Here is a 14528-nt window from a genome sequence, read left to right as displayed (position 1 = left end):
CACAATTTTATTTTATTTATGTGTTATATGTATTCACCGCTTGATCTAGTGAAGAAAGGCAGCAGAGTAATTGCTGGGGAGGAAAAAAAGAATCAATCCAGACAGTATCCAATACACAGTGCCCTCCTAACCACATTGTTGTTACTTCACATAATTAATGAAAAAACAGACTGAGAGCATAACAGTTACAACACAGACCACTACTTTGTAGTTCACCAGTTCCCCTTCTAGAAAATGCAACTGGTAGAATTTAATTGACCAGATCACATGCTCCAGCACAATCTGTTCAAAAGTGACTTGCAAGGTTTGCAATTTGATTTGTTTTTCATCCCTGCTCATTCTATACTCCATTTTAATATAATCCCACAACTTTGGGGTTTGATTTAAATGTCTCCCTTGATGTTACATTATTTGTGTGTCATTTTCATTTATTTGATTTCTGCAATGCTGTCAAGTGAATTGAAAGTAGACTTAATCTTCTGAATGTCATGAACAAAATTTGGCCGAAGTTTTATATTCCAACCAGAAGCCAGGATAAATGGGTTCAGTGAATGTTACATTGACAGTGTGCAAAAGGGTCATTGTGTCAGAGACGTTGTAGAAGGACAGCCTTCCTTCCCTGTGATCCACGTACACTCCTATTCTAGAGGTGGGAATGATGGAGATATATGTTTTTTCATCCAGGTGCCAGAAACTGCATCGGTCAATCATCCATAGGAGACACCAGGATTTCTCATCATTTCGAAAATCACATTCGGCACTGATACTTTTATATGCTACGGCAATATCAGCTTCAGGATATTCCGTCGGATCCAGCTCAACCTCCCAGTAAACACGTCCACTAAAGCCCTGTTCACCTAACACCTGAGCATGAGTTAAAAATCTTTCTGGATGATCTGGGTAAGACTGCTCCTCTTTACGTGTCGCCTTCTTGTTCCCTTCAGACAGAGTGATCGTGCTGTGTGCTGTGTTTGGATCGAATGTCATATTACAGGAGTCTGGAGTAGAAAAAAAAGAAAATACAGATGATTTATAACATAAACAAATCAGATGTGTTGCATAGCTAAGCTCAACTCTGCAAAAATGATATTACTCAGAGGTGGAGCTATAGGGAGGGTGAGTAGGGCAGTTGGCCATGGGCTCAAGACCCCCAGTATTGGTGGTGGGGCACCGATTTTGTCCTTGGAATTCCATATGGGGGGCCTTATCAGTGTTTAGCCGTGGGCCCCTGTGTGCAAGGGTTCCACCAGTGAAAAACTGATGAATTTGCCTTATTAGCTGTATGTGTATTTCCTGTCACTGTGAAGAGACCTCGATTAACCTTTGACTGCCACTCCTGTCTTTCCGTAGCTTATTTTTCACAAGCTCATTAGTGTGCCTGTCCTCTGGCCATAGGTATAATTATTCTGAATACAAGTTATTGATTATCCTGAATAATTGCTACTCACACTTTAAAAACTCCTCCCTGGTTTTTGGCTCCTGGGGCATGATGATCTCCACACTGGCCACTAAAGAAATGGAGATATGAGCAGGAAAGACACATGAATCTACTTTGGAAAATTAAATAAATTAAAACAAATTCAACAACACCATGAGTTTCATCAATTATAATTTCCTTCTTTGAACTGATAAATTACAAATATGCAACAGAACATAATTCATTAAAGTTCTTTATTTTGTATCAGCATCTTGATCATGCAACAGACTCGTTCCTAACACAACTATAAGAGTAAATCTCAGCCTACTGTACGTCTTGAATTGACTTGAGGTGTATGTTTCATGACATTCCATGAGCAATTCAGGAATACTTGCAAATCTAATTTCCTCTGCACATATACTGTACCTTCTCCAGATATCTTTGTCATGTTCTGTTTGCAGAGTTCGTCCACTTCACGTTTCAAAGCAGACAGAGATTTACTCAGGTCCAGAAATGACATGTGTGGATTGAGACTGATGCTGGGCGAAGTCTTGGATACAGAGGATTTCAGGACCTGAAAACTCTTTAAAATAAAGAAGAAATGTCAATACGTATGGACTACAAGGCCTGGACATACTTGCGGGACATACTTGTGACTTAGCTTAGGCCTATATTACGCATGCAGCCGCATGTCACCGAGCGCACATACTTGCAAAAGAGCTATCCGAACACTACGTACAATACTGGAGGCATCATGTAGGGCAGATAGAAACAAGACCTCTCATTAATATTTTTCATCATTGCTGGAATCTACCACGACCTCTGCAAAGAGGTTCAGAAGATCGCCCCTCGTGATTTTTTGTCAATTGCACTGTACGCACGTGTCTGTCTACCTTGTGGCTACTGCTATACCGTGTGTAGGATTGACATAAAATGTGTATGTTGACACGTTTGTGTACAAAAAGTGCATGTGCATATGCAACAAGCGTGGCCCTGTCCCAAGGATGTGAATAGAACGTTTATAGGAACTGCTCACTGTGAAACCTACCTGGAGGAAATGAACGTGATCTTCCTCAAGTGAGAGCTTCTCCAACTCAGCATGTCCCCTCTTCAACTCAGCCAGCTCCTGCTCCAGTTTCTCCAAAACATCTTCAGCATCTTTGGCTGCTTCTTTCTTCTGAGCTCTGATCTGCTCTCTCACCTCAGAGCGTCTCCTCTCAATAGACTGCAGCAGCTCCATGAAGGTCTTCTCACTGTGCTGCTCTGCCTCTTGAGCAGAGTGCTACATAAAATACAGTAGAATAGAATATATTAGAATGCAGTCGAATTGAATACAGTAGAGTCGAATATAATAGAATAGAACAGAATAGAATAGAATAGGCTTAGTGGCAAGTGAGTCAAATGCAACCTTAGTATGTGAAACTGAATCAAGACATATTTGTTTTCAGTCCCCTTATTTAGACAGTAGGCTACAGTACTGACCTGATAGGATGACACAGCCTCCCGTAACTCCAGCAGTTCCTTTTTTCTCTTCCGAATTCTCTGCTGGAATTCAGTTCTTGTCTTCCCCAGCTCATTCTATTTTAAATCCATTCACACATACACACACACACACACACACACACACACACACACACACACACACACACACACACACCAGTCACACAAACACACACACACTTCCATCTTGTTTTCCCGTATAGACAACTCTTATCTGTGCACAGTTTAGAGAGAATATTTCTGTCTGGCATTTTTGTAATGTTTGTAATGAATGAAATCACTTGGGCTGACAACATCAGTGATTGAGCGCTTACCTCTTTTTCCTTTCTTTCTGCTGCAGCTGAAACTGTATTGTGGCCTTTGTGTTCATCCATGGTGCACAACATGCAGATACACTTCTCATCAGTGCGACAAAACACCTCAATCAGCCTATCGTGCTGAGAGCAGATTTTCTGTTGTAGATGTCTGGAGGTCTGGACCAGTGTATGCTTTTTGAAAGCAGGGATGTTGTAGTGAGGCTCAATGTGTGTCTGACAGAGAGAGATCAGACACACCAGGCAGGACTTGACAGCTTTGAGTTTTATCTCTGTGCAGAGGTCACACTCGATGTCCCCTGGTTCAGCACATGGAGCAGGAGGAGGAGGAGAAGCAGTCTGAAAGCCACTCTTCCTCATTTTGTCCACCAACTCAGCCAACATGGTGCTTTTCCTCAAGACAGGCCGCGGAGTAAATGTCTCTCTGCATTGAGGGCAGCTGTACTCACCCTTCTGGTCCTCTTGATCCCAGCAACCACTGATACAACTCATGCAATAACTGTGTCCACATGGAATAGTTACTGGATCCCGCAGTGGCTCCAAACAAACAGAACAGCGAAAGGGATCTTGATCTTCCACAGCAGCTTCGGCCATTTTCTTCGGCCAACCTTGTCAACCCACCCTGCAAACTAGACTATAAATATAAGTTCCGTTTCTTCTGAAGTAGGCTGAGTGAGAAGAGGAGTACTGAACTCAGCGAAAAGCTTACCAGAACAGCGAATGTGATGTCAATCTAGGCTAAATTAAATGTCCTTTCACTTTTAAGTAGGACCTAGTCGATAAGGCTACATTTCGATTCATTCATAATAGAATGAGCCTGTTGTGTCGCCTCTCGTGGCACGTAATCTAGCAGTGTCCCTGGAAACGAAGAGCAAAGCGAAAGCGAAAGTGGCAGCAAAGGAATAAGAGAAGGTTTAGAGATGGAAGTTACTCATTACCGCCCACTAGCTGCAGCAGGTCCTCGGACAAGTGATGTAAAATAAATGAATGCGTTTCGGAGCTGCCTACAGAAATATTTGTTCTCTGTCATTGTATAATCTTTTACCCTGATATTAATATTCAATTAGAAGCTAGTCCTAAAATAACCAATAAGAGGAGTTTTTTGCACCACATTATGCCATCAGCAGCTGACAGTGAGCATGAGAACTTGAATCAATCTCTGTTTTTGTAGGCCTATCCTTTTGTCTTTTTTTCTTCAGATAGGTTTCGTATTTCTTTTCTTTGTCTTTCCATTCATCAATTAGCTGTATTACTGGCAGAACACCTTGATGAGGTGATGTCCTCAACCAGTTTTTTTATCCACTTCTGAGAACAGGTGCACCATCATCAGGTAGGCATATAGCGCACCAGAGCGCAGGGGAGCGGCTAAAAATGTTGGGCCCCATGAAAGATTCAAATTCTGGGCCCCCAAAATAACAAATTATGTTATCAGCATCCTTCCAGGGGCCCTGTCAGTGCTGTTAGAATCTGTAACATCTTGCCTCCCCCCTCACGGTAGGCCCTACCCATGCCTGAGCGACAAGGTCAACGATTGGACACATGGACTGTCAGTCAGAATCAGAAAATAATGTTCTCTAATGCGTTGTTAGGCATTTGATGTGCTGTGAGAACTCTTAGTCTGTGTGTGTGTGTGTGTGTGTGTGTGTGTGTGTGTGTGTGTGTGTGTGTGTGTGTGTGTGTGTGTGTGTGTGTGTGTGTGTGTGTGTGTGTGTGTGTGTGTGTGTGTGTGTGTGTGTGTGTGTGTGTGTGTGTGTGTGTGCGTGTGTGTGTGTGTGTGCCTGACACTCTGATGGTATTACGTGACAACTTTACAAATACACTGTGTCAACTCTTGCCATGCTGCTTTTTATGCTGTGCAAAAAATAGTAATATTTCAGTGTCATTGTCCCAGTGGATGATTGTTGCCTTATACCATATGATACTAGATACAAAATGTCATAAACAACTCATACAGCACATTTAGCATTTTTTCCCATGATGAATGTGTTACAAGTGTTGTAGGCCTTCTGTATGATGAGTGTCTGCTGTGTTGGTGCATGCGGTGGCGATCCTTTTCCACTAGGTAGCATCAGTGGTGCGGTCACTTTTGCTTGTTTCCTTGTACGAGGCAAGACATCATTGATGGATGATAGAAGTTTTATTCGATATCTCACAAAATCATAATTCAAATGTCCTTTTCTCCTTTGCGGCTTGGATGTTGAAATGTGAAGACACCCAGCAGTTGCTTCGTCTCTAGGCTGACAGCAGGGACATTAGTAGGTCTGCGCTTTCTCCGAGGCAGGCAGGACATCAGCAAAGCACAGTCACAAGCAAAATGAGTGGATGGGAGGTAGGCCACTGTAACTAGTTCTTCCTAGTTCCTCCTGGACTTTACTCCAGCTTCTGACCTGACCTCGTGCCTTGGCTTCGCATAATTTTGACCTTTTCCTAATGGGCTTTCTCACCATTCAATAACCTGATTGCAAATGACAAGGACTACTAAAGCATGTTCTTGCAAGACTTGCAATACACCTAGTGGTGCAACCTGGACACATCTTCAGTGACTCTCCCGCGATCATTGGGTGTTTCGGGTCTTAAGTCATACACCCTCACCGGGCGACCCAGCCGGGGGTGATCAGTTCCCCGACTTGTGTCCAGGTAGCGCACTACGCCACGCCTCACCCCTCCTCAACCAAAGCCACCGTGAAGCCTTCTCCGCTGCTTCCAAGATGTTCTTGGTGGCTCTTCTCCTGTGCAGTCCATGAATTCCAAGGAGCCCAAGGACACGGTGTAGGGATCTGCCCGCGAAGCCTCTGCAACCCACCTCTATTGGCTCACAGCGGGCAATCCAACCATTCCTCCGGCACTCAGCCACAAGATCCGCATATTTAGCTCTCTTCCTCTCCTGAGCTTCCTCCATTCGGTCCACCCAGGGAACTGTTAGCTCGAGGAGCACCACCTGCCTGCTGGACGTAGACGTCAACACCATATCAGGGCGGAGTGTCGTAGTTGCGATGTTGTCTGGGAATCGCAACTGTCTCCCCAGATCAACCAAGAGCTGCCAGTCCCTTGCTGTAGTGAGCAGGCCCCCTTGGGTCTTCTTGGAGGGTTGAGGTTTCTCACCTGCTCGGACGAAAGCAATTGCGCTCTTGGTTGGTTGTTGCCCCTTGCTGACACTGATGCCGGTGCAGATGGTGTCTGCTATTGCCCGCAGGACTTGGTCGTGGCACCAACGATATCTGCCATCTCCTGCCAAGGCCTTTGAGCAACAGCTGAGGATGTGTTCTAAAGATCCCCTCCTCTGGCAGAGCTGACACACAGGCGAGTCTGTCAGGCCGCTGGTGAACAGGTTAGGAGGGCTTGGAAGTACATCGTAAGCAGATTGGACAAGAAACTTGAAATGGTGTGGCTCCGCCTTCCACAGCTCAGTCCACGTGATCTTGCGGTTCGTGACGTGTTCCCACTTAGTCCAAGCCCCCTGCTTGCTCATGCCCACCACTCTGCTGAGGCGAGCCTCTTCCACCTCTGCCCGAACCTCCTCCTGTATGAGCTTCCGCCTTTCCTTCCCTTTGGCTTTGCTGAAGCAAGGCTTCGGGATGCTGCCCAGCCCTGCGCGCCCTGTGGCCACAGTGCCTACTAAGGTACTGTGCCGCAGCCTTGCCTCTGCTCTCTCCACTGCGTCATGGGCTCGCCACTTCCTTCCTGTGCGAACCTCCACCCCTGCTGAGGATACCTTCCCATCAGAGGAGTCTCTGTAAAGCAGGACCTCTTTGGCTCGGGCCACCTTGAACTCCTCGGTGACACTGCTGAACGGAAGCTGGAGCTTAGTCCCATGTCCAAACAGTGCTATACTGCTCAGACTCCGTGGCAGGCCCAGCCACCTGCGCAGGTGCTGGCTGATCTTTCGCTCAAAGCTCTCCACGGTTGTGACTGGGATTTCGTACATTAGCAGTGGCCAAAGGAGGCGAGGCAGGATGTTGTGCTGGTAGATCCAGGCCTTGAACTTCCCGGGAAGTCCACTCTTGTCTACCGCTGAGAGCCACTGGTTGAGGTCATCACTGGCTGCCTGGCGTGCCCTGGTGTCCTTCAGGTCGCCAGTGAAGAGCTTTCCAAGGCTCTTCACTGGTTTCTCGGATACAGATGGGATGGTGGTGTCTCCCAGCTTGAATCGGAAGCGGTCTGTCACCTTCCCTTTCCTCAAGACCAGGGACCTGGACTTCCCCGGCTTGAAACTCATTCTCGCCCAAGAGATGAGTCGGTCCAGACCTTGCAGGAGCCATCTGCATCCAGGCACTGATGTTGTGGTTACCGTGATCCATGAATGCTCTTATCTGTGGCTGCCGGGTACCAGATCTTGACAGTTGTCCTCGACACTCCACTTCTGCTGACTTAACGAACATGTTCATGGCGAGGGCAAGCAGAGACACAGAGATCGTGCAGCCAGTGATGATTCCTTTTTCCAGACCAATCTGATATTGTTGCCCCAGAAGACACCCTCAGACTAAAATGGTCGTAGTAGTCGAGGATGAGGTGGCGCACTTTAACTGGGACATGGTACTTACACAGGGATAATTCCACCAGCTTGTGTGGAATAGACCCTTAAGCATTGGCAAGGTCCAGCCACAGTACTGCCAGAGTGTGCTCGATGCACCATGGGACTCCTGGGACTCCTCCTTTCTGCATCGAGGTATCGATGTAGGAGTTCTTGAGCAGATATCTCATGAGGCGATTGGAAACGATCTTGAAGAAGGCCTTGCACTCTGCGCTGAGAAGGGAGATTGACCTGAACTCTTCGATGTCCTTGGCGTTCTCCACCTTGGGGATCCATACTCCTTCTGCATAGTTCCACTGATCGGGTACCTTCCCTTTCTTCCAGATCACTCTGAAGATCTTCCATAGGCGCTCCAGCAGGCGGGGACACTGCTTGAAGACCTTGTATGGAACCCCACTTGGGCCTGGTGCTGATGCTGCTCTGGAAGCTTTGATGACTTCTTTGACTTCCTTCAGGGTGGGTGCGCTGATGTCAAACAGGGTGCTAGGTTCAGGGGGGCATACTAAGACATCACAGTGGCCGAGGTCTTTGTCTCTCATGCTGTCGCTGTAGGTGTTACTTATGTGGCGGTTGATGTCTTCCTTAGGACACGAGAGCTGACCACTGCGTTTCTCTCCCAGCAGTTTCCTTGCAAAACCAAATGGGTTTGCAATGAAGGCGCTGCGCTTGCGAGCCCTCTCTTTGCCCCTCTTCCTGTGCCACTCTGCCCGGCGGAGAGTGAGTAGCTTCTCCCTTAGCATACCCCTCAGCTCTGCCAAAGCTGCCTTCTCATCGTCATTAGCCTTCTTGAACTGGCTCCTTAGTATCCTCAGCTCCTTTCTGAGTTGAGAGATCTTCTTCTCACGCCGGTTTGGAATTGGTGCTGTTGAAGTCTTGGTGGCATGTTGGTCCTTGATGCCAAACCTGTCTGATGCGATGCATATTATGAGTGTGCTCATTGTCCTGAGCCGCTGCTCTACATCACCCTTTGCTGCTGCTTCAAGGGCTGAATCGACATCGACATCAAACTGCTGCCACTCCGACTCCTTGTTGGCAGCGGGCCACAAAATTCGACGATGTTCCGATGGCCTGCTTTGGGGTGTCGCCGGTGGTGCACGGAGGCTCTGGGCACTGTGGGGTGTCTCCGGGCCTGGATCCTCCTCCGTCTCACCAGATGCTGTACTGGGTACTGGCACTGTGCGTTGCACCACAAGATTCCTTAAGCAGCGCATCTTGGTCTGATGTATCTTAAGACCGGTCAGATTTTTGCAGACCTTGCCACATTTGCAGACTGCGCTCATAGTCGATTGTCCATTTGCAGGGGTCATTACCAGAAAATCCGTCCGATTAGGGTGCTCATTCTCCCCCCCTCTCGGGCACCCTTGGGGGTATATCTCTTTAGGGTTCATCGTAGCGTTGTTCGGGTGCTCCCTTGCGGGAGCTGCAGCTCGGGATGCTACCCCTCCCTGCCCCAGTTGCCGTCTCTCCGAGCTGTCCTCTGTCTCTCCAGCTGTCACCACACTTTCGAGGTTGTCATCCAGTCTTTCCTGGAAGTCAATGGCAATGCCATGTTTGAATAGACTTGTAATACACCTAGTGGTGCAACCTGGACACATCTTCAGTGACTCTCCTGCGATCATTGGGCGTTTCGGGTCTTAAGTCATACACCCTCACCGGGCGACCCAGCCGGGGGTGATCAGTTCCCTGACTTGTGTCCAGGTAGCGCACTACGCCACGCCTCACCCCTCCTCAACCAAAGCCACCGTGAAGCCTTCTCCGCTGCTTCCAAGATGTTCTTGGTGGCTCTTCTCCTGTGCAGTCCATGAATTCCAAGGAGCCCAAGGACACGGTGTAGGGATCTGCCCGCGAAGCCTCTGCAACCCACCTCTATTGGCTCACAGCGGGCAATCCAACCATTCCTACGGCACTCAGCCACCAGATCCGCATATTTCGCTCTCTTCCTCTCCTGAGCTTCCTCCATTCGGTCCTCCCAGGGAACTGTTAGCTCGAGGAGCACCACCTGCCTGCTGGACGTAGACGTCAACACCATATCAGGGCGGAGTGTCGTAGTTGCGATGTTGTCTGGGAATCGCAAGTGTCTCCCCAGATCAACCAAGAGCTGCCAGTCCCTTGCTGTAGTGAGCAGGCACCCTTGGGTCTTCTTGGAGGGTTGAGGTTTCTCACCAAGATATTGAATTAAATTTTGAATATTGATGGTCACGTTACAGTCCAGTTGCCAAAGGAAAGGGCAGGGCTGTCTTACAAAGTAGGCTAAAGTCTACCTTAGATGTAGGAGAATAGAAATAAGACTATATAAATACATACGTCTGAAATTTTACACTAGATACAGCACTTTTGTATGTATAATCACACACCTTTTCAAACTAGGAGAAATTAAGGAAACTTTGTTTGCCATTTTGAAACATCATTTTATTTCATGTCTGTGTTATGTATGTATTCAGTACATGATCTAAAAACACCAGAGCAATTCCTGGTGGACTTTAAATCTGGCAAGGAAAAAAAAAAGCAATCTTGACGGTATACAGTAGGCCTGTCATATAATTAGGCTATGCATGATTGTTACTTCACCCAATTAATGGAAAAACAGACTGACTGATATGCTGTACAGTCACAGCTACGTACAATGCAGATCACTAGCGTATACACGTAGTTCACCTTCTAGAAAATGCCACTGACAGAAGTTAACTTCCAAATAGCCTCACGCTAGCTACAAACACAAACAAAGCCGGCTCGTTATCTAGTTTCAATCCCGGACGTAGCCACCACATGCTGGGGTTTATAAAGGTGGTAAAGCGTCTTTATTTTTCATGTTAAGCGTTGTCTTGCTTTAAGACAAGTTAGAAGGGGGAATATGTCACTAAGCCAGCGAAAGTCAATGGATCCGTGTAGCATTGTAGCATGCTACACGGATCCATTGACTTTCACTAGCTTAGCGACATGCTCCCTCGTTTAACTTGTCTTAAAGCAAGACAACGGCTTACATGAAAAATAAGACACTTTATCACCTTTATAAACCCCAGCCAACTATTTTAACTGTATTAAGCCCCAAAATAGTGTCATACTCCTTTAATTGAACAAAGCATATACTAGCACCACCTGCTCAAAAGTGCTGTGGATTGCAACATTTATTTCTAAAGGATTTTATCCCACCTCATTGTATCCACCATATAAATTATCCCACAAACTCTCTTGGGTTTGCATGACTGATACCAAGTTCCCTCCTGGCCTCATATTACTTTCAATGAGTTTCAAAGATGTTTGATTTTTACCATGTAGTCAAGCCAACAGAAATCTTGTTAACAGCAAAGTTTTACCGAACCACTCTTCACCCACAACCCAGAATAAATGGGTTCAGTGAATTTTGTGCTAACAGTATGCAAAAGGGTCATTATGTGAGAGACATTGTAGAAGGACAGCTTTCCTTTCCTGTGATCTACATACACTCCTATTTTATAGGTGGGAATGATGGAGATATCAGTTTTTTTATTGAGGTGCCAGAAACTGCATTGCCCTCTTCTCCATACCAGACACCAGGATTTCTCATCATTTTGAAAATCACACAAAGTGCCTATGCTTTTGTATACTGCTGCAATTTCAACCTCAGAAATATTTTTCTGGTCCAGCTCAACCTCCCAGTAAGCATGTCTACAAAAGCCCTGTTTACTCAGCACCTGAGGAAAACATGTAAATCTTTCAGGATGATCTGGGTAACACTGCTTCTCTCCACTTGTCGCCCTCTTGTTCCCTTCAGACAGAGTGATCTGGCTGTGTGCTGTGTTTGGATCAAATGTCATATTACAGGAGTCTGGAGGGGATGAAAAAGAACAATTTAAATGATATCTTAAGTCTATTTTTCTCTCATAGTGTATGGGTAAATTCAACATCTCGGCAGCATTTTTGGTCACTGTATTGTTTACACCCACCCTTAAAGGCCTACACATTAAGCTTACAATCTTGTCTGTATTGTCCACAAGCTCATTATTACTGTAGAAGTGTATCTGCCATCTGCACTTATAGATAATATAGATCAGAACAAAAATTATCAGAATAATTATCCTAATTATTTGCTTACACTTTAAAAAGTCCTCCCTGGTTTTTGGCTCCTTGTGAATGATGATCTCCAACCGGGCCACTAAAGAAAAGAGATATAAGAAGGGAGGGCAATAAGAAAGAACAATGCTTTAATAAGTTATTATATCCTGTATAATGCACGTCGTACCTCCTGTGGCACACTGCAATAGTCATTTGAAAAGTTAACTATAGTACCACACTATTAGGACATAACACAGGGTCTTCAGTAATGCACTGTGACTTGGACATTGCCATTTTTCATCAGCTTTGACAGACTGTTTCTTTATTCCTAAAACATATTTTCATGACATTTCATGAGCACCATAATAATCCTCTGCACATTTACCGTCTGTAGATATCTTCATCACATCTTGTTTGAAGAGGTTGTCCACTTCACGTTTCAAAGCAGACAAAGATGTACTCAGGTCCTTAAATGACATGTCCGGATTAAGACTGATGCTGGGTGAAGTCTCGGATACAGAGGCCTTCAATACCTTAAAACTCTGCAAAATAAAGAAAATGTCAATCAGATGTAAGAACTATACATGAATGTGAGTAAAACTATACAAGAATGTGAGTATAGCTACCTGGAGGACATGGACATGATCCTCTTCACTTGAGAGCTTATCTAACTCAGCATGTCCCCTCCTCAACTCAGCCAGCTCCTGCTCCAGTTCCTCCAAAACATCTTCAGCATCTTTCACTGCTGCCTTCTGCTGAGCTCTGATCAGCTCCCTCACCTCAGAACGTCTCCTCTCAATAGACTGCAGCAGCTCTGTGAAGATCTTCTCACTGTGCTGCTCTGCCTCTTGGGCAGAGTGCTACATAAAATACAAGAGAAGAGAAGAGAAGAGAAGAGAAGAGAAGAGAAGAGAAGAGAAGAGAAGAGAAGAGAAGAGAAGAGAAGAGAAGAGAAGAGAAGGTCCTTAGTGAGTAAAATGTTACCTTTACAGTATGTACAACTGGACTGAATAAAGTTTTTTTTCCGTCTCCTTATTTATTTATTCCTTCATATGTAAAATGATTCCTGACCTGATATGATGCCACAGCTTCCTGGATCATCTGCTGTTCCTTTTCTCTCTTTTGAATTCTCTGCTGGAATTCTGTTCCGGTCTTCCCAATCTCTTTCTAATTTAAGTGAAATTGGACACACACACACACACACACACACACACACACACACACACACACACACACACACACACACACACACACACACTCACACACACACACACACACACACACACACACACACACACACACACACACACACACACACACACACACACACACACACACAACACACACACACACAACACTTTTACGCTAGCTGTTTTCACCAAAGAACAGTGCCAGAGATTGTATTCGAAGAGTATCCTTCTTGTGTTTCCATATATCCATATAATATTCAGTAGATTTAGATTTAGGTTTTTAGATTTACCTAACTGCTTTGACCAACAGTTAACATCAGTGGGGTTTTTTTAGCTCTTACCTCTCTCTCCTTCCGTTCTGCTGCAGCTGGAACTGTATCATGGCCTTTGTGTTCATCCATGGTGCACAACATGCAGATCCACTTCTGATCAGTGCGACAAAACACCTCAATCAGCCTATTGTGCTGAGAGCAGATCTTCTGTTGTAGATGTCTGGCCCGGACCAGTTTGTGTTTCTTCAATGCAGGCGTGTTGTAGTGAGGCTCAATGTGTGTCTGACAAAGAGAGAGCAGACACACCAGGCAGGACTTGACAGCTTTGAGTTTTATCTCTGTGCAGAGGTCACACTCCACATCCCCTGGTTCAGCATATAGAGCAGGAGGAGGAGGAGAAGCAGTCTGAGTACTCTTCCTCATTTTGTCCACCAGCTCAGCCAACATGGTGCTTTTCCTCAAGACAGGCCGTGGGCTAAATGTCTCTCTGCATTGAGGGCAGCTGTACTCACCCTTCTGGTCCTCTTGATCCCAACAACCACTGATACAACTCATGCAATAACTGTGTCCACATGGAATGGTTGCTGGATCCCTCAGGGGCCCCAAACAAACAGAACAGTGAAAGGGATCTTGATCTTCCACAGCAGCTTCAGCCATTTTCTTCTGGTAATGTAACCCATAAGGTAGACTCAGTATAAGTGGTGCATAGTTTCGTTTCTTTAAAAATCTGGAGGAGGAATCTGCTAATACAGGTAGAACTGGAAGCACATTTTATCTGTAGAGGTGTATGACGCACTTGGCTCGAGATTTAGCTCCACCCGTGTTGACATTTTCATCATGGGCATGTGTTGTAAGGATACGACATTGAGCGTTTGAGGCCATTCTCTCTTGAAATGGAGAGGAAACCTGTAACCTGTAGTATATGTTTGTACAGTATATGGGGCTACTGATAGATTTGGCGAAGCCCATGGACAAAGCAATCTGAAAAGGCCCCCTCTTCAATACATACAAGGTAATGGGGACCCAATTACTCTTGATATGTGTTCAACCAAAATTTGAGCATTACAGTATTTCTCAATTGGTTTTGTACATTTCTCGAGTCTCTCTCGCAATTTGCAAAACATAATATTCATTCTCAAAACAACTTTAACAAATGGCAAAACACCGTGGATGACCTGCAAAACCGCGTCTCTTGCTCAAAATCCCTAGTTTGTCTTTCAAAACCAAGTTTTTGAGTCAAATCGATCTGTCATGTTGTCAATTGACTAGTAC

The 14528-nt window shown here is 45.6% G+C and overlaps 2 protein-coding genes and 1 pseudogene across 2 annotated transcripts; all 3 read right to left on the bottom strand.

Moving 5' to 3' along the window:
• LOC134444625 (tripartite motif-containing protein 16-like) lies at positions 1–4077 on the bottom strand. Its single transcript, XM_063193878.1, has 6 exons — positions 3232–4077; positions 2900–2995; positions 2466–2699; positions 1844–2000; positions 1449–1508; positions 1–998 (listed from the first exon to the last, which is right to left on the bottom strand). The coding sequence occupies exons 1-6, from the start codon at positions 3823–3825 to the stop codon at positions 487–489; spliced, it is 1653 nt and encodes a 550-aa protein (XP_063049948.1). The 5' UTR covers positions 3826–4077; the 3' UTR covers positions 1–486.
• A 1660-nt stretch (positions 4078–5737) lies between these two features.
• LOC134444622 (uncharacterized) lies at positions 5738–9297 on the bottom strand (annotated as a pseudogene).
• Positions 9298–9437: 140 nt separating this feature from the next.
• On the bottom strand, positions 9438–13913 carry LOC134444623 (tripartite motif-containing protein 16-like). The gene is made up of 7 exons (XM_063193877.1): positions 13326–13913; positions 12866–12961; positions 12421–12654; positions 12180–12336; positions 11835–11894; positions 11324–11567; positions 9438–9765 (listed from the first exon to the last, which is right to left on the bottom strand). Exons 1-7 carry the CDS (start codon positions 13911–13913, stop codon positions 9438–9440), a joined length of 1707 nt encoding a protein of 568 aa, XP_063049947.1.
• Positions 13914–14528: the final 615 nt, after the last annotated feature.

This window comes from Engraulis encrasicolus, unplaced genomic scaffold (assembly GCF_034702125.1).
Source record: "Engraulis encrasicolus isolate BLACKSEA-1 unplaced genomic scaffold, IST_EnEncr_1.0 scaffold_634_np1212, whole genome shotgun sequence".
Taxonomy (NCBI): Eukaryota; Metazoa; Chordata; class Actinopteri; order Clupeiformes; family Engraulidae; genus Engraulis; species Engraulis encrasicolus.
This window is presented reverse-complemented; position numbering and strand designations above follow the sequence as displayed.

What these genes read in the sequence shown, in the direction of transcription:
- LOC134444625 (XM_063193878.1), bottom strand. Translation starts at nt 3,825, where the DNA reads ATGGCCGAAGCTGCTGTGGAAGATCAAGATCCCTTTCGCTGTTCTGTT. An exon ending in CAGAAAGAAAGGAAAAAGAG is followed by an intron (nt 2,996 to 3,231) that starts GTAAGCGCTCAA and finishes GATTTAAAATAG; the next exon opens with AATGAGCTGGGGAAGACAAG. An exon ending in GACAAAGATATCTGGAGAAG is followed by an intron (nt 1,509 to 1,843) that starts GTACAGTATATG and finishes CCATTTCTTTAG; the next exon opens with TGGCCAGTGTGGAGATCATC.
- LOC134444623 (XM_063193877.1), bottom strand. Translation starts at nt 13,913, where the DNA reads ATGGCTGAAGCTGCTGTGGAAGATCAAGATCCCTTTCACTGTTCTGTT. An exon ending in ATCATGTCCATGTCCTCCAG is followed by an intron (nt 12,337 to 12,420) that starts GTAGCTATACTC and finishes TTTATTTTGCAG; the next exon opens with AGTTTTAAGGTATTGAAGGC. An exon ending in GATGAAGATATCTACAGACG is followed by an intron (nt 11,895 to 12,179) that starts GTAAATGTGCAG and finishes TCTTTTCTTTAG; the next exon opens with TGGCCCGGTTGGAGATCATC.